General features: G+C 36.8%; 2 protein-coding genes and 1 pseudogene across 2 annotated transcripts; all 3 read left to right on the forward strand.

Annotated features, from left to right (window-relative positions):
- Positions 1-6,576: 6,576 nt before the first annotated feature.
- Positions 6,577-8,046, forward strand: LOC117630390. The gene is made up of 3 exons (XM_034363123.1): positions 6,577-7,125; positions 7,213-7,438; positions 7,843-8,046. Exons 1-3 carry the CDS (start codon positions 6,577-6,579, stop codon positions 8,010-8,012), a joined length of 945 nt encoding a protein of 314 aa, XP_034219014.1. The 3' UTR covers positions 8,013-8,046.
- Positions 8,047-10,474: 2,428 nt separating this feature from the next.
- LOC117630391 lies at positions 10,475-12,203 on the forward strand (annotated as a pseudogene).
- Positions 12,204-16,232: 4,029 nt separating this feature from the next.
- Positions 16,233-19,217, forward strand: LOC117630392 (putative receptor-like protein kinase At4g00960). The gene is made up of 7 exons (XM_034363124.1): positions 16,233-17,070; positions 17,299-17,442; positions 17,569-17,699; positions 17,802-18,012; positions 18,139-18,370; positions 18,474-18,630; positions 18,732-19,217. Exons 1-7 carry the CDS (start codon positions 16,233-16,235, stop codon positions 19,077-19,079), a joined length of 2,061 nt encoding a protein of 686 aa, XP_034219015.1. The 3' UTR covers positions 19,080-19,217.
- Positions 19,218-25,627: the final 6,410 nt, after the last annotated feature.

Below are 25,627 nucleotides of genomic sequence, written 5' to 3' on the forward strand. Positions count from 1 at the left end.
TGCGTCTCGCAACATTTTGTGCGACGTATGATGTTATGGCATCGGCAAAGAGTTTTGTTTTGTTTTTTTAGGGAGCTTATTTTCCCACTCCCCTTTCTCCACTTACACTACCTTTTGCTTATTTTCTAAGAAAGTACCCAAACAAAATGAAGGTATGAGATGATTTCATTTTCCGATTCATGTCCACAAGTTCATAAATTTCTTTTGCATTCAATATCTATTTTCCGAATGGTTATGATGAAGAAGAGAGGGAGAAGAATATGGAAAAAGAAGGAACAAGTAAAAATAAATTAATGTAGGATAAGGGTAGAAAAGGAAAGAAAAAGAACAAAATTCAACAAAATTGATTAAAAAGTGTTAAAAAGCAAAATAAAAATGAAATTTAATTGGCATTAGAGATTTAATTTAATATAAGTAATTAATGAGACATAATCTCAACCATTCAATCCTTTATAATCAAATGCTTGAAAACTTGTGTAAAAAATATAGTGCCACGGATCCACGCTCTACATGCATATATAATATATATATATATATATATACATATAGATATAGACATGTATATTATTATAATATATATGTATATTATATTATAATATATATTGGCCCGACGATAATTGTGTTCGTCGCGCGAAATTATAACTTTATGCGACGAGAAGTGTTTTCGTCACGCAAGCTTCTATTTTCACGTGACGTGAAAATTATCGCAACCTGCACGACGTACAAGTTCCCTTCATTGAGCGAAGAGTAGTGTTTTCATCGCGCAAGATTATATTTTCACGTGATATGAAAATTATCGCAACCTGCGTGACGTACGAGTTCCCTTCGTTGCGCAAAGAGGTGTTGCACAATGACAAAAGGCATTTGTCGCAAAGCTCTAGCAATTTTTTTTTTTTTAAATAAAAGAATATTATAAAAAATACACATGCTACCTTAATCAACTTAAGTTTTAGATTAATTGCGGACAAATTTCAAAGACTTCGGTGCAATTAAAAGTTAATTATTTATATTTGAAATAAATTATTATTTTATTCTCCAATGTGAGACTTAATTTACACATTATAGTTTGTATAATAGTTTAGTGCTTGATTAAATCATTAAATAAGAAAGGATTGCCAAGAAAGAGTGAAGCCAAAAGTGAAGAGGAGTAAAAAACAATTCTTAAGGACCCGATTCTTGAATTTTTTTTTTCAATTTTTTTGAATTTTTTTCAAATTTTTTTATTCTTTCGATTTCAAGCTTTTCAACTCCAAAAAGAGAAAATCCTAATTCTTAAATTCATAAAGACCACTGAAAATCAAATAGTTAGATTCAAATCTCTTTTCAAATTTAGGTATATATATAAATTTCAATCTACATATTATATGACTTATTTTAATATGTGACTGCCAATTTCGTGTGCAACTACTTTTTAATTTGTGAATGTCATCTTTACACTATCATAATGAAATTACAAAAAATTTCATTTACTATGTTTTACATGGGTAGTTGCTAATGAATTGCATTATTCATCATCTGAACTATAATAACCTTCGTTATCGTCGTTATCATCACTTTCGGTCTCCCAATCCTCCTCCTCAGCACTTTCGTTGTTCGGGCCCACTGGAACATCGTATCGCAGAAGATTACTGAGGTCAATTGTAATTAACTGAATCGGTATTTCGATTGAAGACACTCCATGAAGCTGAAATGGTTCTTGTATAACATTTGTATCTCGAAGTGTTTCCGCATCATTTTCCATAGAAGATTCTAAAAGTTGGTCAGCGATGTCAGTTAGGTCTAGTTTTGGTATAGCATACACGTTCCTCTGATCCATTTGCTGAACAACTTTCCAACCGATCCCGGCTTTAGGGTCATCTAGATTCACAATCTGTTTTGCCATGTTTGCCAAAATGTAAGGGTCGTCATCATACCAAGTTCTGTTAATGTTCACTGATAGTAAGCCATGGTCGATTTTAACACTTCCCTGCCTACTTGGGTTTGTACCAAACCATCGACACTTAAACATGATCACTTGGTATCGATTTTTGTAAAGCAATTGCACGACAGTTGTGAGTTTGCCATAGAAATCAATGTCCATATTTTCGCCTCCACCTGGGACATGGACACCGTTGTTTTGCATACACAACTTGTCATCTCGTGCAGTCCCCAAAAACTTGATGCCGTCAACATGGCAACCCGAGAACAATTCAGCGCCAATCGGGCCGAACGCCAAGTTATATAACTCTTCATTGTAAGAGGGGGAATTCGATGATTTCAAATTATTCACCTAATATTATACAAAAACATTAACATGTTAGTTCGAGAACATTAAATAATACAATATATATGTCAAATACAAAACACTTATAACTTACATATTCCAAAAACCATTGTGGAAACAATTCACGGTGTTTCATGGCATACAAATGTGATGGATGTTCTCGTTTATCATCTATTCATGCTCATCTAAGTATGCCATTATCTCATCATAATTGTTCAGTATGAACCAATGCACTACCTCCATGTCATTTCTGAAAAACGACTCTCCTAGTACAGGATCTCCATAGGGTCGTGCGCTTTGGGCAAAAACATAAAGTTTCTCATTTCTCACACCTCCGTCATTATTGTGCTGAGGACGATTGAAAGCCGTGTCCACATCTTTTAAATACATTCCACAAAAATTAAGCAACTTATATTCAACCCAAGCCTCAATAATTGATCATTCGGGCTTCGCCCTGTTGAGTACAGTTTTTTTCAGCTCTCCGAGAAGCCTATGAAAATAAAACGAAACAATACAAATTAGCAAGTGTGGGATAAAGATGCATAAACAAATGATGAGGATTATATACCTTTATATTGGATCCATCCAGCGATAGTTGACAGGACCAGCCATCACGTGGATCATACTTGTGAAGAAAGCTGGAGGGAATATCATCTCAAACTTGCATAGGACTTGGACAATGTCATGGCACAACTGATTAATGTCTGTCTTTTGCAACGTTTTCGCTGTTAGTTGGGCATAAAATATGGACAACAACATGATTGGTTTCACTACATCTTCCGGCAAAAGGTGTTGAATACCCACAGGAAGTAGGTGTTGCATAACACATGGCAGTCATGGCTCTTTAGTCCAGTAAATTTACCCCCGTCAACATTTACGCAACACCCGATATTAGAAGCATACCAATCGGGAAACATTACAGATGATACAAACTTTAGAAAATCTTTTTTGTCATTCGGTCTCATGGAAAAAAAATGCAAGATCCCTTCTAGCTTTATCACTGTCCTTGTTCATCCATAAACCTCTTCGTATGCCCATTCTTTCCAAATCAAGACGAGCTTTGATTGTGTCTTTTATCTTGCCCATCAATGTGCCAAAGACATTTTTCTTAACATGCATAAAGTCGAGATTGTGCCTCAATTTTAGTTTCGACCAATATGGGAGCTCAAAAAACATAGGCTTGTGCGTCCAGTTCAAATGTGTAGAAGGTTTGGTCCGACTAACTGTTTTTCCGAACGGAGCAAAATCCAAACGGTTAAGCTGTTCCAAGATCTCATCATCGGAACATTCTCTAGGTCTGAGGCGATGCTCTGTGTTCCCGTCGAACTTTTTATCATTTTCCCTCCACTCGTGGTCCCGTGGCAACCATCTCCAATGACCAAGATAACAAAATTTTCCAACGTGCCAATCAGAAGTTACACCTTCTTTGCATACAGGGCATGCCATATAACCCTTTGTGTTCCACCCAAAAACCATTGCATATGCAGGAAAATCATTCACAGTTCACATAACTGCTGCCCACAAAGTGAATATCTTCCCAGTGGATTTATCGTACGTGCGCACACCGTTTGTTCATAAATCCTTGAGCTCATCAACCAACGGCCTTAAGTAAACATTGATTGACTTTCCAGGATCCTCAGTTATCAAAACAATCATCATCATGTACCTTTTTTTTAATGCATTTCAAAGACGGCAAATTATATGGAAATACGAAAATCGGCCAAGTGTTGTGGCGTTGGTTTAGAATCCCAAATGGATTGAATCCGTCAGTGGCAAGTCCCAATCTAACATTTTGGGGATCAACAACAAACTTTGGGAACGTTCGATCGAACTCTTTCAATGTCTCCCCATCTGCACGATGCCGCATCACATTGTCGTCTACCGTTTTTCCTTATGCTATCTCATGTTTGTGGCAGTATGCGTCGACATATACAATCGTTGCAACCTAGGTTTCAGGGGCAGATAACGCATGACTTTTTTTGTGGGATCTTAGTCATTCTATTCTGAGATGTCATTTTGAACCTCGACTCATTGCATATAGGGCATGTATCTAATGTTTCATACTCTTTGTAGAATAACATGCAATTGTTTTTGTAAGCGTGAATTTTTTCATAATCCAATCAAAGACCATTCAACACCTTATTCGGAATGAATAAAATCTCCCCAAGTAGGATTCGAACCTACGACCAGTCAGTTAACAGCCACCGCTCTACCATTGAGCTACTGAGGAACAACAGGAGATTAGATATCAAATTTTCTTCACCGATGATCTGAGGTTGGAACATAGTTGATGTTAAATATAAAGGATCTACTACTGGATAGATAACTTTGGCAGCTAATCTTTAGGCAAACAATTGTCATTCCAAAGCATTCTCTTGAAAACTCCCAAAAAGTAATCGAAATACAGGTTCGACATACGATACTTTATTTTTCTGTAGCTCCACAATCGCCGTGAGAACTGAAAAACTCTCGCACCCCGGGTATAACTCTTGGTTGGCAATTTTTAACAGTTGTTCATATTGTTCGAACTCTGCACTGTCCATTGGGATAGGCACGTCATCTTCCCCTTCCTGATTGATGTTGGGCGATGCAAATGGAAAAACATCATTTATAATATCCATGACTTATTCATTAAGATCCAAAATAGGTTCAATATTGTCCACTCTTATGGCATTTGAAGACGAAGCATTGTCTAATTGTTCCCCGTGAAGGTTCCAAAAGCTATATGTCTCAATCATTTCATGCCTTGCTAAATGAAATCCAACATTTTCAATTGTCTCCCACAACATGTTGTTACACCTCCTACAAGGACAACTGATTCTAGTTGCACCTGGGTTGTGTGTACGTGCAAACTCAGTATAATCCTTGATTCCATTCAAGTATTCGTATGCGCATCTATTCGGGTTCTGTATCCACCTCCTGCTCATAATTCCTGGAACCACAATCACAACACAACAATCACAACAACTTCATACGAAGTCATAATGTCACCTTATGTCTCCGGTAAGGGCCCTATCCCATTCGAAAATGCATAGTCATGTCACGTAATTTACGGGTGCATGAGATTAGATTTCGACGTGGATGAATTTCAGTAGCATCTCGATACAGTTGTTGAGGTGTAACGTAGGTATAAAATATCTACGTACCACTCGAAGAACGTACAGAGATGACACCAAAATCTCCAAAATTGAAACCTAATCCTGTAGCCATACATCACGTGACATGACTATGCATTCCCAAACTATCCAAATAATGGGACAATTCAAGAATTAATTGGACCGCAGTCATGCTTTACGCATCCATGCACGAAATCCAACTAATCTCAAACGGGAAACTAAGGGGGGTGTATCCAATTATAACTTTTAATGAGTTTTAATGAGTTTAAAAGTCTGAAGGTATTCAATTGTGACTTTTAAATAGTCTTTAAAAGTTTAGTTGTATTCAATTGTGAGTTTTAAAGAGTATTTAAAAGTTTTGAGGTATCCAAAATATTAATGCCTTTTAAAAACTTTGTTAAATAAATGACTTTTCAATACTTTTAAAGGTAATTCTTACTACCAAAAGTCTTGCTAATTTACACCAGACTTTATGAAAATATTGGGAAGTTGAGAAGATAGAACCAAAAAGTCTCCAAACGTCTCCAATTCTTTCTTCCCTTGTTATATCAAGCATCAAGCAGATAGATCTTTTTTCTTCATGGTTAGGGCTCTACTTTGGTATCCCATTGTCATCCACTTCCTTCAGGTTAGTAAAAAAATATTGAATATTTTTCTTCTCTTCTCATCCACACGTTTATTATTGATGAATATTTCTTCTATTAGTAAAAAAAGCTGTGTTTGCATATAAATATTTTATTATATTGATTGTCGCATATGCTATGTTTGCTTATAATATTTTATTATATAATTTGTTGCCCCTAAACCCATTAATTTATTCTTTAGGTACTGTTTCTTTACCATAATTCGTTAGGTGGATAATTTTTTCATATAATATTTACATCCCACATATTAGGTTAGGAGAATTGCTAGAATATAGACTCTTTTGTAATCTAACCATTTCTGTTGATTTGTGAGTGTTTATGAAATATTATTGATGACTGAGTAATATTTATTTATTTTGATAAGAATATGTTACTTGTCTATGTGATTAGATTTGATAAATAAAAATTTAAAAGGTGCATTGGATGCAGTTTACCAATAAGCTATTATGAAAATATACACAATTAATAAGGATTTGTACGTGTGATATAGTAAAAGGTGTAATTGCTTCCAATTTTTATTTTAGGTGGTTCACATATGATGTCTCAATCGATCATGCATGGAGATAATAGAGCAGAGGAAGAGGAAATGGAGGGAGAAGAAATGGATGAAGAATTTTACGAAACCATCAAGCATTTACAAATGGCAATGGAAGCAGTGGTCCAAGTGCTACATGAGCTTATGGTTATCATGCGTAGTGTGCATATTGAGCGTCCATTAACTCGACGACCAATTACTACAAGTGGGTATGATTATATACATAAAATATTACATGAAGATCCTGAAGAATTTCGACAAGTCTATAGAATGTATCCAAATGTGTTTCGGAAATTATGCACTATCATCAGAGACAAAACACTCCTACAAGATACAAGATTTATTTGTGTTGAAGAAATGCTTGCTACATTTTTACTCACTGTAGGTCAAAATTCTCGATATTGTCTTACCCGAAAGACATTTGATCGATCACATTTTGCTACTAGCAAAAACTTCAACAAAGTCTTGAAGGCATTGAACACGCTAGCACCAGAAATGTTGGCTAAATCTCGATTTGCAGTGCCAGCTAAGATAAGAGAAAGTACACGATTTTACCCCTACTTTAAGGTAATGGAATTTATTATTATAAGTATTATTGTTATTATTCCAACAAAAACTATGTTTTACTTATAATTTCTTATTAATTCATTTCAGGATTGCATTGGAGCTATTGATGGTACACATATTCTAGCCATGGTAAAGGGATGTGATGTAAGCAGCTACCGCAATCGTCATGGAAAGATATCACAAAATGTATTAGCAGCATGTAACTTTGATTTGGAGTTCATATACGTGCTCAGTGGATGGGAAGGTTCAGCTCATGATTCAAAAGTGTTAAATGATGCTTTATCAAGGAGGAATGGACTCAAGGTACCACAAGGTACACTCTTATCTCTTTGTTTTATTATTATCATTCATTATATCATGCTTTGCATACAAATTATATATATATATTATGATTAGGTAAATATTTCTTAGTGGATTGTGGATTTCCAAATCGACGTCAATTTTTAGCTCCATTTCGAGGGGTACGATATCATCTCCAAGATTTTGCTGGTCAAGGTCGTGACCCCGAAAACGCAACTGAGTTGTTCAATCTTCGCCATGCTTCCTTGAGGAATGTAATTGAGAGGATATTTGGGATATTTAAATCAAGATTCACAATTTTCAAGTCAGCACCTCCATTCCCATATAGGACTCAAGCAGAGGTTCTGTTAGCTTGTGCAGGACTACATAATTTTCTTCATAGGGAATGTCGTTCTGATGAATTTCCTATTGAACTAGAGAATGAGTCTTCATCATCTTCACCATTACCAGGGAATGAAGGAGATAATGTGGAACAAGTTTTTGAAACTCAAGAACAACAACGAGAGAATGCTAATGAATGGAGAGTTGGTATAGCTTCTGACATGTGGAGAAATGCCATGCAAGATAATAACGGAACTCAACGGTAATGAGCATTGGAATTTTCAAAAGGAATTTGTATTATGGTTTATTCACCGTCATTGAAATGAATCATGGCTAAGCTTTTTTTAAAACTGAACATGGATAGTTGAACGCCAATTATTTCCTTATGGTACATTTTCAAATGTACTTTGTCATTTTTATCATTTTCTAATGTTAAGGAGAACTATTCTTTGCTTTTATGTAATTGTATCCAATTGTTTTTTTCCCTAATTTTTTGTTCAATGTATGTCACTTAACTTTATAAAGTATGTAAAAGTCATTAAGAATTTGTCAACTAGAAAAGTCATTCACTCAAAAAAAGTCTTTAAAAGTTAGAAATCTAAACTAAAAATAATAAAAAAAAAAAAAGTTAATGAAAAACTTGTACATCATAATATGCTACGTGTAAAAAATTTCACAAAAAAAAATAAACCTAACAAACTAAGTTTAACATAATATAATTAATTTTATATTTTTAAAATATAAAACAAATCAAATACCTTCTCAATCGTTCTTCACCAATCTCTAATTACAAATATCCCTAAAGAAAACGAAATTAATAGCGTTAGTATGAATTTACATTAATACTTTTAAACTAACGACATAAAATACTTACCCAATGAACGTGCTGAATTCCCAGCAGAAGCAGAAGCAGAAGCAGAGGCAGAGGCAGAGCTTTTTTTTTGAAGTCTGCCTCTACAATGGCAGAATCCAAATTACATGAAGAAGGGTTTTGAGCGACGAATCTTGATTCGTCACGCAAACTGTCATTGTGCAAAATAAAATTTTCGTTGTGCTGAACCTCATTTTCGTCACACAAGTGGTCCATTTCTTCACCCAAAATACATTTTTCGTCACGCAAGTACGTGTCGACATCCAACTTTTGCGCGACGACAAAATATTTTCGTCGCTCAAACTTTCGTCGCGCAATTTCTCAATCTCATTGGGCAAAAGACAATTTTCGTCGCCCATGAACATGCCGACATCAACCTTTACACGACGACATATTTTTCCGTTGCGCAAGTATTTAGTGCCAAATAAAAAAATCCCACGTTTTTCTTACGCGACGATAACGTTTGTCGTCGCGCTAAGTTGTCTTTTTACGACGACAATTGTTGTCGCGCAAGTTTTTGGTGGCAAATACAATAACCCGCGGTTTTTAGTCTAACGTTATGCGACAATAACAATTATCGTCGTGCTAGGTCTTCTTGCGTGATGATATGTGTCGTCGCACAAGTGCTTGGCGCGAAAACAAAAGAACCCGCGTTTTTCTTCCTTACTTTGCGCGACGATGACGATTTTGGTCGCGCTAATTCTAATGGCGCGAGGAAAGATTTGGTCGCTCAAGTTTTGGAAAGTTTGCGCGACGAATTATTTTTTTCGTCGTTGGAATGTTTCTTGCGCAATGAATTTGTCTTCGTTGCGCAAAAAATCATCGCGCAAATAGTAAAATGTAGTAGTGTAACCAAACACATGGCGTTACCAGTCGAATTGTGGGGACCTAATAAGTACTTAATCGTGCTATATATGTGGCTTTTATTTTACTCATATCATGATATATATACCAATGATTTCCAAAATCTTCGTCCATGCTAGTCAATGTTGACCTTCTTATTGGTATATACAGTGGATATATATGGCTCCAGAATATGTAATGCATGGGCAGTTTTATGTTAAGTCTATTGTCTATAGTTTTGGCGTGTTGATTTTAGAGATTGTAAGTGGGCTGAAAAATAGTTGTTTTTGTTGTGGAGAGAATGAGGGGGATCTCTTAAGCGATGTGAGTATTTATATATTAGTGAAATTGAATGCAATGAAAGAAACAAATTTTTTTCTCAAATTAATTTATGCTAATTCATAAATTATTGTAGGCATGGAAAAGTTGGAGGGAAGGGACAGCTTCAAATCTAATAGATCCCACCTTGAGGACTGGTTCAAGAAGTGAAATAATGAGATGCATCCACATTGGATTATTATGTGTGCAAGAAAATGTGGCTGACAGGCCAACCCATGGCTTCTGTTATTGTGATACTCCCTCAGTCTCCCTGTGCCCTCACAGCCAGCATTTTTTCTGCTCAACATCGTTGAATTCGACATGTCTTTGGGATCGGAGGGCAATTCCAGGTAAACAAGGTTGGATCGATACAAGAACAACTCTAACAAAGCACCCAGAAAATGAGGCTTCGTTAATTATATCCTCAATAGTGCTTGATGATTTATGGAAGCTAATATATGAAAAAGAAATTATATTGATGTAATTTAGGTAGGTTCAAATTAAACTGTGTGGTTGCTTCATTGTTCAGGTAGGTTCTTAATAAGTAGAGTGCAATCTTTTGGAAATATTCTTTTTAGGGTTATGGGTTCTTGGCTCCATTTTGTAGCTGGCTTCGCCCATGAAATTGGTTTAGGGCTCTAAACATTTCAGTTGTAATCAAAATAAGCAGTGATCAATGACGACTACACAAGAAACATGGTCAATAGATACTTTGACAAAGGCATGATGCATGCATGTGCCTTTTGTTAATAATTTTATAAATAACCCAAATTGTTAATTAGAAGTGGAGAGGAGACTTAATTCGAGGTAAGCAGGCAACTCTAGTGAACATTAATCATATTATTCCATTTGATAGGCATTTTTAGATTTTATTATGCTACAACCGCTTAATTTAGTTTTTGTTAAATTGTTCCTCAGGCGGCGACGATACAGATGAAATTAGATTTGCAAAATTCGACTCAGCCACCATTAGAGTTTCCACAGATGACTTTTTCGAAGCAAATAAACTTGGAGAGGACGGATTTGGATCTGTTTACAGGGTAATGACAAGTTAACAAGAACTTAACTTTCATATTTCTTGAATGCCACTTATCTCATATTTGTTTTTTCATTTTGTACCTACATATTTTTTCAGGGCAGGCTTTTCAATGGAGAAGATATAGCTGTAAAAAGACTCTCTACAAACTCTGGACACGGAGATTTAGAATTAAAAAATGAGGTTTGTTAGTGGCTAAACTTCAACACCGGAATTTAGTTAGACTCTTAGGTTTCTGCTTGGAAGGAATTGAAAAGCTTATTGTCTATGAATATGTCCCTAATGCAAGTCTCGATCACATCATGTTTGGTATGTCTGGAATTATACATTGTTTTCGTTTGACTTCGAATGTTTATTATAAAATTCCAATTGTGTGACATACATGCAAACAAACATTGTAATTGAAGTCTTGATTTTGCATTAACATATTAGCACACCCAACAAAGCGGGCACAACTAGATTGGGAGAGGCGCTACAAAATCATAGTAGGCAGTGCTCGAGGCCTCCTTTATCTTCACGAAGATTCCCCCCGCCTTAGAATTATTCATTGTGATCTCAAAGCTAGTAACATCTTAATAGATGCAGTAATGAACCCCAAAATTTCAGATTTTGGCATGATAAGGTTGTTCGTGCCTGATCAAACGCAAGGCAATACTAGTCGGATTGTCGGGACCTAGTAAGAATTTGCACTTAACTGCATGTGGGCTTATGTTTGTTATGTCAACAATTTCCTTTCCTTATGTGTTGGTGAAAGCTCACATTCTTTTTGTTGATATGCAGTGGGTATATATGGCTCTAGAGTATGCATTTCATGGACGCTTATTTTCTGTTAAGTCCGATGTCTACAGTTTTGGCGCGTTAGTTCTAGAGATAGTCAATGGACAAAAAATTAGTTGCTTCCAGCATGGCGACAATGTGGATGGTCTTCTAAGCTTCGTAAGTGAAATATAATATAGTTTTGGCATCTCAATACAACTGAGTGCAACGAAATAAAGAAAGAAAACTTATCTCTGATCAATTCTGCAAATTCATAAATCATTGCAGGCCTGGAGAAGTTGGAGGGAAGGGACAGCTTCAAATCTAATAGATCCCACACTGAAGACTGATTCAAGAAATGAAATAATGAGATGCATCCACATTGGATTATTATGTGTGCAAGAAAATGTGGCTGATAGGCCAACCATGGCATCTGTTAATATCATGACGAATAGCTACTCCCTCACTCTCCCAGTGCCCTCCCAACCTGCATTTTATTTGCATAGCAGCATTGGATTGGACATGTCGTTACGATCTGAATATAATTCAGGGGCAACAAGGTCAGATCGATCCAAGAGTAACTCTGTCAATGTAATGGAATATGAGACTTTTACTGAACCACATCCTCGCTAGTGGTTGAAGATCGAACTGGCTTTCTGAAATTGTAATGTAATTTATTAGTATCCCTTTTGATTCATTTTAATTCTTTCTTATCTAATTCTATATGGTGTGGTTCATTCATTAATTGTTCAAGTAGGGTTCTGAATAAAGCTTCACATTCTTGATACAATAACAGAGGAAGTGCTATATTGCAAAGCATTTTCTTCTAATGGATTTGTGGAGAAAATTATCCAAGTCTGTTGATTCCGGTTCAGCCATTCCTTTAGCAGCTGTTTTGTTGATGGTGTTGCCTGATGAGTCATCATTCAGGCATGGGCTGGTCTTCTTAATTATGGGATGCTTCACTCCCTGGAACAGTCCAGCAACTAACAAGTCATCATTCAGGCTGAGGCATCGGCTGATCTACTATGTGTTAAATTTCAGAAAAAACGGGCATGTAGTCTATCACTAGCAACATCGATTTTGTCCCAACTTAACCAGCTACAAAGCTAAATAAATGTGGGATTTTATCACAAAAGGCCTCGGTGTTATTAGGAGTGGAACTACTTATTATAAGTTATAGTTTATTTAGTCAAGTTTTCAATGTGGGACTTTGTATTCTTCAACACACTCCCTCAAATGGGATCACCACATAGTGGGCCACACGTGAAACTAAATCCACATTGATGTTAATCATCTCGGTCTATGTGCAGAGGAAGATTCATAGGTTATAGTTTGAGTCGGAGTCAATCGGGTCGATGGCAACACCCAGTCAAGGTGTGGTCGGTCGGTCGTGTTGGTGGCCATACCCAATCAAGATGTGGCCGGTTTGGGTCGGATTCTGGGTCTGGATTGGGGTCCCGCTCTAATACCATGTTAAATTTCAGAGAGACGAGTCAGCGGCCCACTACTAGCAACTTAACTACCTATAAAGCCCAGTAGGTATGAGGTTTTATCACAAAATGCGTCAGTAATATTAGTAATGGAACCATTTATTATATATTTTATTTATTTAGTCCAGTTTCCCATGTGGGACTTGGGTCTGTTTGGTATTCAACTTGAATCCAACTTTTTAAACTCAAAAATAATATTTAAGGACAAAACAAAGAAAACATGTTTGGTAGCCCTATTTTTAAAATCTCAAACTCAAGAACAACTCAAAAACACCCCAATTATTAAAAATAAAAAATATATGTTTTTCTTTAGTTTTTTTTTCTAGCAACTCACCATGCAAGTTGCATACCAAACAAGTTTTTGAATCTTAAAAATAGATTTGAGAATTAATTGCTTTTAAGAAAAATCAAAGTTTTTGAGTTTCCTATTTGAATAGGATATACCAAACGCTAGGCCTGGGCACGATCCAGTTAGGCCCGATTCTCAGGCAAAACCAGAATCAAAACTGGCATTGTTCATCCAGTCTAGTCCGGTTCGGATTTAAACTCAAATAGTATAAAATAAAAAAATAAAAAAAGGACCAACCCGAACTTGTTTATGTCCGGTTTGATTTTGGTTTTTCACGGTTTGGGGCGGCTATTTAGCCTAACTAATATTTTTACAAACATCAATGGAACAAATCAACTGAGTCCATACCCGAAAAACCAAATATGAAGTTATGAACCTTAAAAGATACACACAATAAATAAATAAATAAATAATCCAGCAAAACAGATCTGAACCTCAACTGAGCTTCAAATTTGCATGAAAAATCAAATTCCATATTCAAACAATAAAAAAATCAGATTCAAGAACTTAACCCAAAATATTCAAGAACCCAGAGCAGCTCTTGGTCAGCTGGGTCGGAACTTACTTTATAACAACGAAATTTGGTTTCCAGGGCAACTTTTGCGATTGATTTTCTTGAGCTTGTCAGTCGAAGTCTTTCCAGCAAGTTTGCCATATACTTTAACCCAACGAGGATATTTTAGAAATTAGTACCACTCCTACTCCAATTTCATATGGTTTAATAAACAACTTTAATAGGAATCTGGAATCTAATTCTCTTCAATCCAACTCCTCCTCAATTCAATTCGTCCTCAATTCAATTCCTTCTAATCTAATTACGGATTAGTAACATGCCATTGAGGTAGTTTAGGATATCCCTTTGGTTCATTTTTCCTTCAAACTGTGTGGTTTCTTCATTGTTTTAGATAGGTCCTTAATAAGGCTTGTCAAGTAGAGTTATGGTTATGTTCTTGGCTATAAGTTAACCCATCCATTTTGTAGCTGGCTTCCCCCATGAAATTGGTTCAGGGCCCTAAACATTTCAGTTCTCATTAAAAATTAAATTTTAAAAAAAGAAAAAAGAAAAAAGAAAAGCAGTCAATTCTGACTATAAGAAACACGGTCAATGGATACTTTTTCACAAAGGCAGGATGCATGCGTGTACCCTTTGTTAGGAATTTCTGTTTAATATTCAGTTTACAATATTTTCAAATTTTATAAATAATGTCGATGTCACTCCGATTTAAATATATATATATTTTTTAATTACGTCAAAAAATTACTTGTCACGATATTCATTATTGTAATCTCAATTATGGAGGAATGCATTGGTGTTGTATAGGGTTGACCCACGTTGTTAACTGGAAGTGAAGAGGAGACTAACCTTTTTTTTTTTTTTTTTTTTAATGAGAAAAAATTTAGAGAGAGAGAGGCTATTCCATTTTAAGGTCAGAGCATACTAAGTTTCTTTAAGGACTTATGAGAGGAGACACATTTCAATACGTGGATAGTTAATCAATATTTTGTTTTCAAATGATTGGAAATCTAGACTACGCTTTGCATGAAATTAGATGTTTGACGTCCTAAAATTGATATTTTCTCAATCTCATGAACTTCCTATAAATGCTTTAGATTTTGAAGTTGGATCAAAACTACATAACTTTTTCTTTTGTGGAATTTTCCTTTCCTTTGACCCGGATTACGCGCCGCAGCAGGGAATTCTTACCTTGTCCTCAACTACTCCCGTTTCAATCAATGGTTTAATATTCAATCAATCCTCAAAAGTCAAAAATCAGTACCAGTCCAGTCTCCGTCTACATTTTAGTTAAAACAGTGAGAAATGGTCAAAGAAGTATTTTGATGAATAATTTATGGGCTGCTTAGTCGTGAAATATATTTCAATATGGTTGATCTTGGATTTGGCAGGATTTAGTCTGAGTATTATACTACATTAGCCTCTCTACACGCACTTTCGAGCATGCGAGAGGCTTTTTTAAAAAATTAAAAAATTAATTTTAGAATTAAAAAAATAATGGGTAGTTGTGTTCCATAAAAATAAGACATATTATCTAATTTTGTTTTAATATGAAAAAAAATATGAATTTACCATATTATCCCTATTTAATTAATAATTTCAATTCTTAATGTTTGAATTAACTAAGGGCATTTTTTGGTATTTTAAATGTTTCATCATTCTTTACTTTTTGCTTTATATATACTAGCCTCTCTGCACGCGCTTCTGCGCCTGCAAGAGGATTTTTTTTAAAAAAATTAAATTTATTTTAGAATTAAAAAAGATAATGGATAGTTGTGTTCCATAAAAATAGGATCCATTATCTGAATTTTCTTTTTTTTTTAAATTTTTTTAATACGAAAAATTTTGAATTTATCATATTATCCTCATTTAATTAATAATTTCAATTTGTAATGTTTGCATTAACTAAGGGTATTTTCTGGTATTTTGAATGTTTCACCATTCTCTGCCTTTTGTTTTATATATATAGATATATATATATATATATATATATAGATAACATATATCATTTGAGAAATAAATTACATTTTCTTTTTGATGTATTATGCTCTTTTTTTTTTTCTTTTTCTTTTTATCAACACAAAAAGAGAATTTAAATTTGATACTTCTTCTCATATTGTGTGTAATCAGACAGACAACTATTCTTGCACTTTTCACAAATATTGCGTGTCCGGTGTTTTTGCAGGTTGAACAACAAATGTTCATTGTGAAAAATTTCACACGCAAATCTTTTCTTGACCGTTTGCCACAATAAAAAGTATATAAACACAGTTTTGATCTTGACCAACGATAATGTACAAAACAGAATGGCGCCATTAATGGGCTCCTCAAGATTTCTGTTCTTCCTTTATCCCATTCTGTTCCTCATCAGCACTCAATCCCTTGCCCAGCCGCCGCCTGATTTTCGAAGCCATAGCTGTTTCAACGAAAAAGGCAACTACACCACCAACAGTACCTACCAGACAAACCTCAACACCCTTCTCTCTTCTCTTTCTTCCCCCTCCAACAACGGCAATGGCTACGGCTTCTACAACTCATCCTACGGAGAAAACGCCGATGAGGTTCACGCAATTGCTCTATGTCGAGGAGATGTCACGGGGGACACTTGCCGTGGCTGCCTCAGCAACTCCACACAAAAGCTCACACAGCTCTGTCCCAATCAGAAGGAAGCTTTCGGCTTCTACGACGAGTGCATGCTTCGCTACGCAAACCACTCCATGTACGGCGCCATGGAAGCTGCTCCTGCTTTTTGGCTGTGGAACCTAGAGAACGTGTCCTCCTCCGACGTCGACGGGTTTTTTCAAGAGCTTAGGAGTCTACTGGAGGACCTGAGTCGTCAAGCTGCGGCGAACGGTTCACTTCGAAAGTTTGCGGTAGGGACCGCAACAGCTCCCAATTTCCAAACAATATATGGACTTGCGCAGTGCACGCCGGATTTGGCCGAGCAGGCCTGCAGCGATTGTTTGGTTGGTGCTTTGGAAGATATCCCAAAATGTTGTGAGGGGAAGCAAGGTGGAAGAGTTGTTAAACCCAGCTGTAATGTTAGGTATGAGATCTCTCGCTTCTATGACCCTACAACTGTGCCACCATTGCCGTCCTCGCCGCCACTATCTAGTCCTCCTCCACCATCAATCAGTACAGGAGGTACATATATATATGTCCCAATATGTTATGCTTTGAAGAAATAAAGTTGGCTTAATTTGAGCAATTGTCCATGAATTTGTACACGGGTTACATTTTAGCCCCTCAATTCAATTTTTAGTTGTTGTAATGCATGTTTTGTTAGGTTCATATATATATATATATATATATATAGATATATATGTATGTATGTATTCAAATTCATGCAAATGAGATTTCTGATTTTTGCAGGATCAAAGAGTAACAGATCTCGGACTGTCATCATTATTGTTGTGCCAATTGTTGTTTCTGTGGCACTAATAGTTATATTCTTCTGCATTTGTTTAAGAGTAAAGAGGACAAAGAAAAAACTTGAAACTAGGAAGTTACTTCCAGGTAAGGAGGCAACTCCAGTGAACATTAATCATATTATTCCATTTGATATGGGGAAGTCAAGTAGGCATTTTTAGAGTTTATAATGCTACAACTACTTAATTTAGTTTTTGTTAAATTGTTCCTCAGGCGGCGATGATACAGATGAAATTGGATCTGCAGAATCCCTGCAATTTGACTTTGCCACCATTAGAGTTTCTACAGATGACTTTTCTGAAGCAAATAAACTTGGACAGGGAGGATTTGGATCTGTTTACTGGGTAATGACAAGTTAATAACAAGAACTTATAACTTTCATATTTCTTGAATGCCACTTATCTCACATCTGCTTTTTTTCATTCCGTACCTATATATTTTTTCAGGGTAGGCTACTCAATGGAAAAGATATAGCTGTAAAAAGGCTTTCTACAAATTCTGGGCAAGGAGATTTAGAATTCAAAAATGAGGTCTTGTTAGTGGCTAAACTTCAACACCGGAATTTAGTTAGACTCTTAGGTTTCTGCTTAGAAGGAAGTGAAAGGCTTCTTGTCTATGAATTTGTCCCTAATGCAAGTCTCGATCACATCATATTTGGTATGTCTGGAATTATGCATTGTTTTCGTTTAACTTCGAATGTTTATTATAAAATTCCAATTGTGTGACATGTATGCAAGCAAACATCGTAATTGAAGTCTTGATTTTGCATTAATATATTTGCAGACCCAACAAAGCATGCACAACTAGATTGGGAGAGGCGCTACAAAATCATAGTAGGCACTGCTCGAGGCCTCCTTTACCTCCACGAAGACTCTCGCCTTAGAATTATTCATCGTGATCTCAAAGCTAGTAACATCTTGATAGATGCAGAAATGAACCCCAAAATTTCAGATTTTGGCATGGCAAGGTTGTTCGTGCCTGATCAAACACAAGGCAATACTAGTCGGATTGTTGGACCTAGTAAGAATATGAACTTAACTGCATGTGGGCTTATGTTTGTTATGTCAACAATTTCCTTCCCTAATGTGTTGGTGAACGCTGACATTCTTTTTGTTGATATGCAGTGGGTATATGGCTCCAGAGTATGCAATGCATGGACACTTTTCTGTTAAGTCCGATGTCTACAGTTTTGGTGTGTTAGTTCTAGAGATAGTCAGTGGACAAAAAAATAGTGGCTTCCGGCATGGAGAAAATGTGGAGGATCTTCTAAGCTTCGTAAGTGAAAATATAATATAGTTTTGGTATCTTAATACAATTTAGTGCAACGAATCAAAGAAAGAAAACTTATCTCTGATCAAATTCACAAATCATTGCAGGCCTGGAGAAGTTGGAGGGAAGGAACAGCTTCAAATCTAATAGATCCCACATTGAAGACTGGTTCAAGAACAGAAATAATGAGATGCATCCACATTGGATTATTATGTGTGCAAGAAAATGTGCCTGATAAGCCAACCATGGCTTCTGTTATTCTCATGCTGAATAGCTACTCTCTCTCTCTCCCAGTGCCCTCCCAACCAGCATTTTATTTGCATAGCATTGGATCGGACATGTCGTTAGGATTGGAATATAATTCAGGGGTAACGAGGTCTGATCATTCCAAGAGTAACTCTGCCAAAGTACTGGAATATGAGATTTCAGAAATTACTGAACTACATCCTCGCTAGTGGTTGAAGATCAAACTGGCTTTCTGAAATTGTAATGTAATTTATTAGCATCCCTTTTGATTCATTCCCTAATTGTTCAAGTAGGACATAATCAAAGAACAGTGCAAGAGTCTGCTAATATTCTGTTACTTCAAATTAGTATTTTAATTTGTTTATCAACTTTTCTTGTTCATATTAACTTAGGTCCTCTGTATTTTGCGTAGCGAAAGATATTCCCACGTAAGTAAATTGATAAAAGTAATCATATTTCAAAAGTAAATAGCTAAGCCTAGACATTCAAGACCTAAAGCAAAACAACGAGTCAATTTTCGAACCATAAAATCAATTTTTATGAGCACATTGGTATCAAATCAATGCAGCACGTTCTTGATACAATAACAGAGGAATGCTATATCAAAGTATAACAGGGTAGCTGAACAAGAGCAAACAGAAGTAGAACACTGAAACAAAGTCAAAGAAACTTGTCAACAGAAAGGCAATGCTATGGAAGAAGTAAAATCATTAGATGCGGGATGGATTGTTTTAAGAAAATCAGTTAGTATGTTTACTAATTAGTAAAAAGTCCAGGCAATTATCAACATTGGGGTGGTGGCGCAGTTGGCTAGCGCGTAGGTCTCATAGCTTCTGAGTTATCCTGAGGTCGAGAGTTCGAGCCTCTCTCACCCCAGCTTCTTTTACAATTTTAAATTAAAATTTTCACCCACCCAATTACCCGGAAAAGTGGTTTGCTTTTACCATTTTGGACATGGCACTTGCAGAAATTGGAAATGTGACTTTGTGGGCATTTTGCGATTTGAAAGTTTGCCGAGTTCAATGATACCAATAAAGAATGAACTCCACAGTTGCCGAGACACATAATTGGACAAAATAATTATTCCATATTACATTATATTTCATTTTTGAAAAGAAAGCACCATAGAAAATAGGGCGATTATCTAGTGAGAACAACTTTGTGAGAACATTACATGAGAATACCATTGGATCTAATCTAAAGGCTCTGTGAAAAGCAATTGTAACTGAAACAATTGTACTAGAACAAGGCCCTCACCTCAACTCGTTCTCTCTCTTACCCCCAAAACTTCTTAGCTGGCGCCATTTTTCCCCGCATTGTCTCTTGTCCTGCCCTGAATGTAGATATTTTTGCCCCAAAATTATATTAAAATACTGAAAGCAATCAGCTTTACCCATCCCAGTTACCCTTCCAGTGGACTTTTCAATCTCCATGAGCTACATCCCTCTTTTCTCATCTATCTTTCCATCTACACCCATTTCCTTGCTTCTATTTTTATACAAAGCATCACTCCTCTCATCCAGGGGCGGATCCACAGAGGAGCAAGAGTGGTCAATTGACCTCTGCAACCTCTGAAATCCTCCATTAGAGCAGCCAAACTTGACCCTTGCAAAGTGTTCGACGAAATGCCTCAAAGGGGCAACCTGTGTGCAGCTGGGTGGGACTATAAGTGCTGGGCTTTCGAGGTTGGGAGATGGAGAGGAGGGATGAGAAGGAAGAAGAAGAAGAGTGTCTCATTTGGTGGTGGTTGTGGAAAGCAGCAACTGCTGCTTGTGGCTGGAGGTCGTGAGCTTGATGAGGTGGTTGCTGTCAACGCGAAGGAGCTCTGGAACCAAGTCCTAGACTAAGCAAAGTGATGGGCATGTACTAGACTAAGCAAAAACTTAAAAAATAAAAATGGTAGGGCAGATACTGATGCAACGCTAAGCACAAAGTGATGGGCATGTAATTGTAGCAACAAAAAACTAAAAAAATAATAAAGAAAAGTAGGCCAAATCCACGGGTTGGTCCAAGGATTTTTTTTTTTTTTTTTGGGGGTCAAACGGTCTAAGTCTCTAACTCAAAAATATGTTCATTTATTTTTCAGGTAATTAAAAATATGTTCATTGTCATTAAACAATCAATCCAGGTCTAAGTCTCTAAAAATTTTAAAAGACAGAGAAAGCCATGGGTGTGTAGCTTAAGGTGGAAAGCCCAAAAACACGAAGTAGAAATCACAGAGAGAAAAGCCACAATGCCACAATGTGAAGCTCAAAGGTCATAATGGACGTCTATAAAAGAAAATAATGAGAGAAAAACCCTAGCTCCACCAATTTTCTTCCTTTTCATTTCTCTCGATCTAAACCTATCTCTTCAAACTCATAAATAAAATAGCATCTTTATTCCCATTTTCTCTGGATCTAAACATAGCTCCGCCAACACAGACATAGGGTTAAGGAGCTGCACCCGTAAGATGTTGACCCTTGCAAGCAAAATTCCTGGATCCGCCACTGCTCTCATCTTCAGACATTTTGAAGAGCTTATGCTTGTAGATCGTGAAGAAGCGCAGGTCGTATATCGTGAAGAAGCTTACGCTCTTAGATCATTTCGAAGAGGCTAAGCTCAAATCCTTCACGTTCCACAATATGTTATAGCCGGCTATGCTTTCCACAATCATCTTCTATGTGTTCGACAAAAGTTTCGTGAGAGACGGGTTGATTAAAGAATAGAGACATACACAGACAGAGAGAGAGAGAGAGAGAGAGAGAGAGAGAGAGAGAGAGAGAGAGAGAGATTTTGAAGAGCGGGAATGGAAGCTTGCCACTACAATGTGAATTGTTGGACGTTGCTGGGTATTGCACCTCATCCAGATGAATCAGAACATTTATCAGACGTTGTTGGACGTTGCTGGGTATTGCACCGCATCCAGATGAATCAGAACATTTATCAGACGTTGCAGAGCATGTATGTGATATGGAATGAAGTAAATTCATCCGAACCGAGCATTCACCATGTGATGTGCTCCTTTCTGTTGAAGAGGAATCCTAAACAAAATGAGTTTTGTTAGCGAGATCCTAGCTTAATAAGGATATTTATTTCCTTGTTATTATGATTATATTTCTTTCCTTTTTGTACAGATATCGTGTAATTAGGTTTTTATCTTGTTTCCTAGTTTGACCCTACTAGGGTTACATTCTTGTACTATAAATACCTTCTTTTGGAGAATGAAATATAACCTGAAAAATATTCTACCCATATTGTTTGATTTGGCATCAGAGCCAACTTTTCTGGTGACCTGTGTATTGTGCCCACCCGTGTTCTATCCCCATTTTTTTTTTCTCTACCTGTGCCGTGTGCGCCCTCCTGGGTTTGTGTGTTGTGTTGTCGTGTTCATGCCTTTACTGTGTTCGTGCCATTCCTGTGTTCGTGCATCTACCATATTTGTGCCTTTGCTGTGTTCTGCTGTGTACTCTGCTATGTTCGTGCCTGTCTTCTTGCATCTGCCATATTTGTGCCTCTGCTGTGTTCTGTTGTATACTCTGCCGTGATTTGTTGAGTTTCTATTGCAATCATGGGTGATAACTCCATTGTTGGTGTTGTTGCTGCTGCCTTTGCAAATTTGTGTGTTTCTGATTCTATTCCAGGTACTGGCTCTAATACTTGGATAATTGACACTGGTGCTTCTGATCATATGACTTATGATGCTAAATTTTTTGATGAGTTGTCTAGTAACACCTGTGACCTATACATAACTAGTGCTAATGGCTTGCCCTCTCCAATTACTGGTGAGGGCACAATCTCTCTCACTCCTACTCTGTCCTTATCTCGTGCGTTACTAGTTCCCAATATCCATTGTAACTTGTTATCTGTTGGTCGATTACTTGATACACTTAATGCTTATGCTACTTTCTATCATACGCATTGCTCTTTTCAGGATCTCAAGACTCATGAAACGATTGAGCATGGTAAACGGATAGGGGGTTATATTATTTGACATTGCCTTCTACACCAATTCGTGCTCGTGTCATTAATACTGTTCAAAGTTGCAGTGTCAAAGACAAACAACAAATTTGGTTATGGCATCGTCGCTTGGGACACCCGTCATTTGGCTACCTTAAGCGTCTGTTTCCATCTTTATTCCACTCTTGTGATGACTCCAGTTTTAAGTGTGAGACATGTATTTGGGCCAAGAGTCATCATACTATGTTTTCTTTGAGTGACAGTAAAGCTGCAAAGCCTTTTGATTTAGTGCATTCTGATGTGTAGGGTCCGGCTCGTGTTACTTCAAACGGATTTCGTTGGTTCTTCACATTTATTGATGATTGTACCCAACTCACTTGGGGTTTTCTTACTGAAAAATAAACATGATGTTGCTTCCATCCTTCCAGAGTTCTATACTATGGTGTCTACTAAGTTTCATGCTCGGGTCAAAGTATTCCGGACTGATAACGGAGGCGAATATGTGAATAACACTTTGGCATCTTTCTTCCTTGCTCAAGGTATTATTCACCAAATGACAACCCCATTTACTCCTCTGCAAAATGGTGTGTCTGAACGCAAGAATCGTCAGTTACTTGAAGTTGCCCGCTCATTTATGTTGGACATGTCTGTTTCCCATCATCTTTGGGGGCATGCTGTTTTATCTGCTACATATTTGATTAATCGTACTCCTAGCCGGGTTCTTGATTTCAAGACTCCACATGATGTGTTTGGTGACCATGTTTCCCCTGTCTCAATCTCTAAGTTGCCCCCTAAAGTTTTTCAGTGTGTTGTCTATGTTCATGTCTACTCTCATCAACGAAGTAAACTTGATCATTGTGCTCTGCGATGTGTTTTTATTGGTTACTCTTCTACTCAGAAAGGTTATAAGTGCTATCATCCACCTACCCAGAAGGTGCATGTTACTTTGGACGTGACTTTCCATGAAGAAGTGCCCTATTATGTCTCTCATTCCTCTCCAACTCATGGGGAGAGGGGGAGCAAATTGGAGTTTCTTGGGATTGAAATTGCCAGATCTAAACGTGGTATCTTTCTGTATCAAATAAAGGATATTTTGGATTTACTTGCAGAGACTGGAATGTTAGATTGTAAACCAATTGATACTCCCAGTGAACAGAATCATAAGTTGGGGTTGTATCTTGATCAAGTCCCTACAGATAAAGAGCGTTATCAACGACTTGGGGAGAAATTGATTTATTTATCTCATACACGTCCTGATATTACATATGCAGTGAGTGTAGTGAGTCAGTTTATGCATTCTCATAGTGAAGACCGTATGGGTGTTGTGATGCGCATATTGAGGTATCTGAAAGTAACTTCTGGAAAGGGGTTAATGTTTTGCAAGTATGGTCATACAGATGTGGAAGGGTATACGGATGCTGATTGGGCTAGTTCAATCACTGATAGACGTTCTACGTCTGGGTATTTCACATTTGTTGGTAATAATCTTGTTACTTGGAGGAGTAAAAAGCAAAAAGTGGTGTCTAGGTCTAGTGCCGAGGCCGAGTACCGTGGGATGGCTCAAGATGTGTGTGAGTTACTATGGTTGAGAAGATTGTTGAGAGATCTTGGGTTTGAACCCCAGAAACCCATGAATTTGTATTGTGATAATAAAGCTGCAATTGCAATTGCGCATAATCCTGTGCAACATGATCGTACAAAGCACGTGGAGGTTGATCGACATTTTGTTAAAGAAAAGTTGGATGCTGAAATTATTTCCTTTCCATTTATATCATCTGAGTATCAACTGGCAGATGTTCTTACGAAAGCTGTATCTACTACGGTCTTTCTCAACTCACTTGACAAGTTGGGCATGCGTGACATCTTTGCTCCAACTTGAGGGGGAGTGTTAGCGAGATCTTAGCTTAATTAGGGTATTTATTTCCTTGTTTATTAGGATTATATTTCTTTCCTTTTCGTACAGATATTGTGGAATTAAGTTTTTATCTTGTTTTACATTCTTGTATTATAAATACTTTCTTTTGGAGAATGAAATATAACCTGAAAAATATTCTACCCATATTTTTTGACTGGTTTTACTATCTCCAAAGTGCTGAGGGCAGTTGATTAGGAGTAAATCAACTTCTAAGAGTCAATGGTTTTTTGTGTCTGGTGCGTGGTAGTTTCATGTGGGAATCAGGATGGTGAGGTGCTTTAGGGAACCATGTCAGATCATGCCCTTAATTTACCCATTTCCTTGCTTCCATTTCTATACAAAGCATCACTACTCTCATCTTCAGAAAATTTTCCGCCATGGCCTCCTGGCCCTCATCGTCCAATCCCTCTAATCAGTAAGTTCCACGAAACCCACAACATAGATTTTGCCTTTCAATTCATAGATATTTATTCTCTTTATTAGTAATTGATATCAAATTGTGTACATGAGGCTGCTATTAGAAAGAGAAGCACGAGCTCCCAATTTAAGTTCTTGGTTGCTCCTATATGTGCCCATGTTCTTCCGCTCAGTTAGTTTTGCAATTTTCTCAACTCTTTTTTGACTTAATTGATTTTATCGATATTTCCCATCTGGGTCTTGTGCCCCTTCAACAATTTTCTTTGTGGATATTTGATTTTGCAGTTCGACTCTCGCTAAGTAAGAACTCAGTTGTACGGTTACCATTTGTTTACTGATGTGTTGGTGGGAGCATTTGCTCATGGCTTTTATTTGATATATGCTTTTTTTTTTTGTTGTTGTGATTAATGCTTAATGGAGAGGGATAATTATTATTTTTTTGTTGTTGTTGACAATTTCTGTTATTTTTCAGATCTTTGGTTGCAG

Source organism: Prunus dulcis, chromosome 6 (assembly GCF_902201215.1).
Source record: "Prunus dulcis chromosome 6, ALMONDv2, whole genome shotgun sequence".
NCBI lineage: Eukaryota > Viridiplantae > Streptophyta > Magnoliopsida > Rosales > Rosaceae > Prunus > Prunus dulcis.

What these genes read in the sequence shown, in the direction of transcription:
- LOC117630390 (XM_034363123.1), top strand. Translation starts at nt 6,577, where the DNA reads ATGCATGGAGATAATAGAGCAGAGGAAGAGGAAATGGAGGGAGAAGAA. An exon ending in GATTTTACCCCTACTTTAAG is followed by an intron (nt 7,126 to 7,212) that starts GTAATGGAATTT and finishes AATTCATTTCAG; the next exon opens with GATTGCATTGGAGCTATTGA. An exon ending in TGGACTCAAGGTACCACAAG is followed by an intron (nt 7,439 to 7,842) that starts GTACACTCTTAT and finishes CTATTGAACTAG; the next exon opens with AGAATGAGTCTTCATCATCT.
- LOC117630392 (XM_034363124.1), top strand. Translation starts at nt 16,233, where the DNA reads ATGGCGCCATTAATGGGCTCCTCAAGATTTCTGTTCTTCCTTTATCCC. An exon ending in ACCATCAATCAGTACAGGAG is followed by an intron (nt 17,071 to 17,298) that starts GTACATATATAT and finishes TGATTTTTGCAG; the next exon opens with GATCAAAGAGTAACAGATCT. An exon ending in TGGAGGATCTTCTAAGCTTC is followed by an intron (nt 18,631 to 18,731) that starts GTAAGTGAAAAT and finishes AAATCATTGCAG; the next exon opens with GCCTGGAGAAGTTGGAGGGA.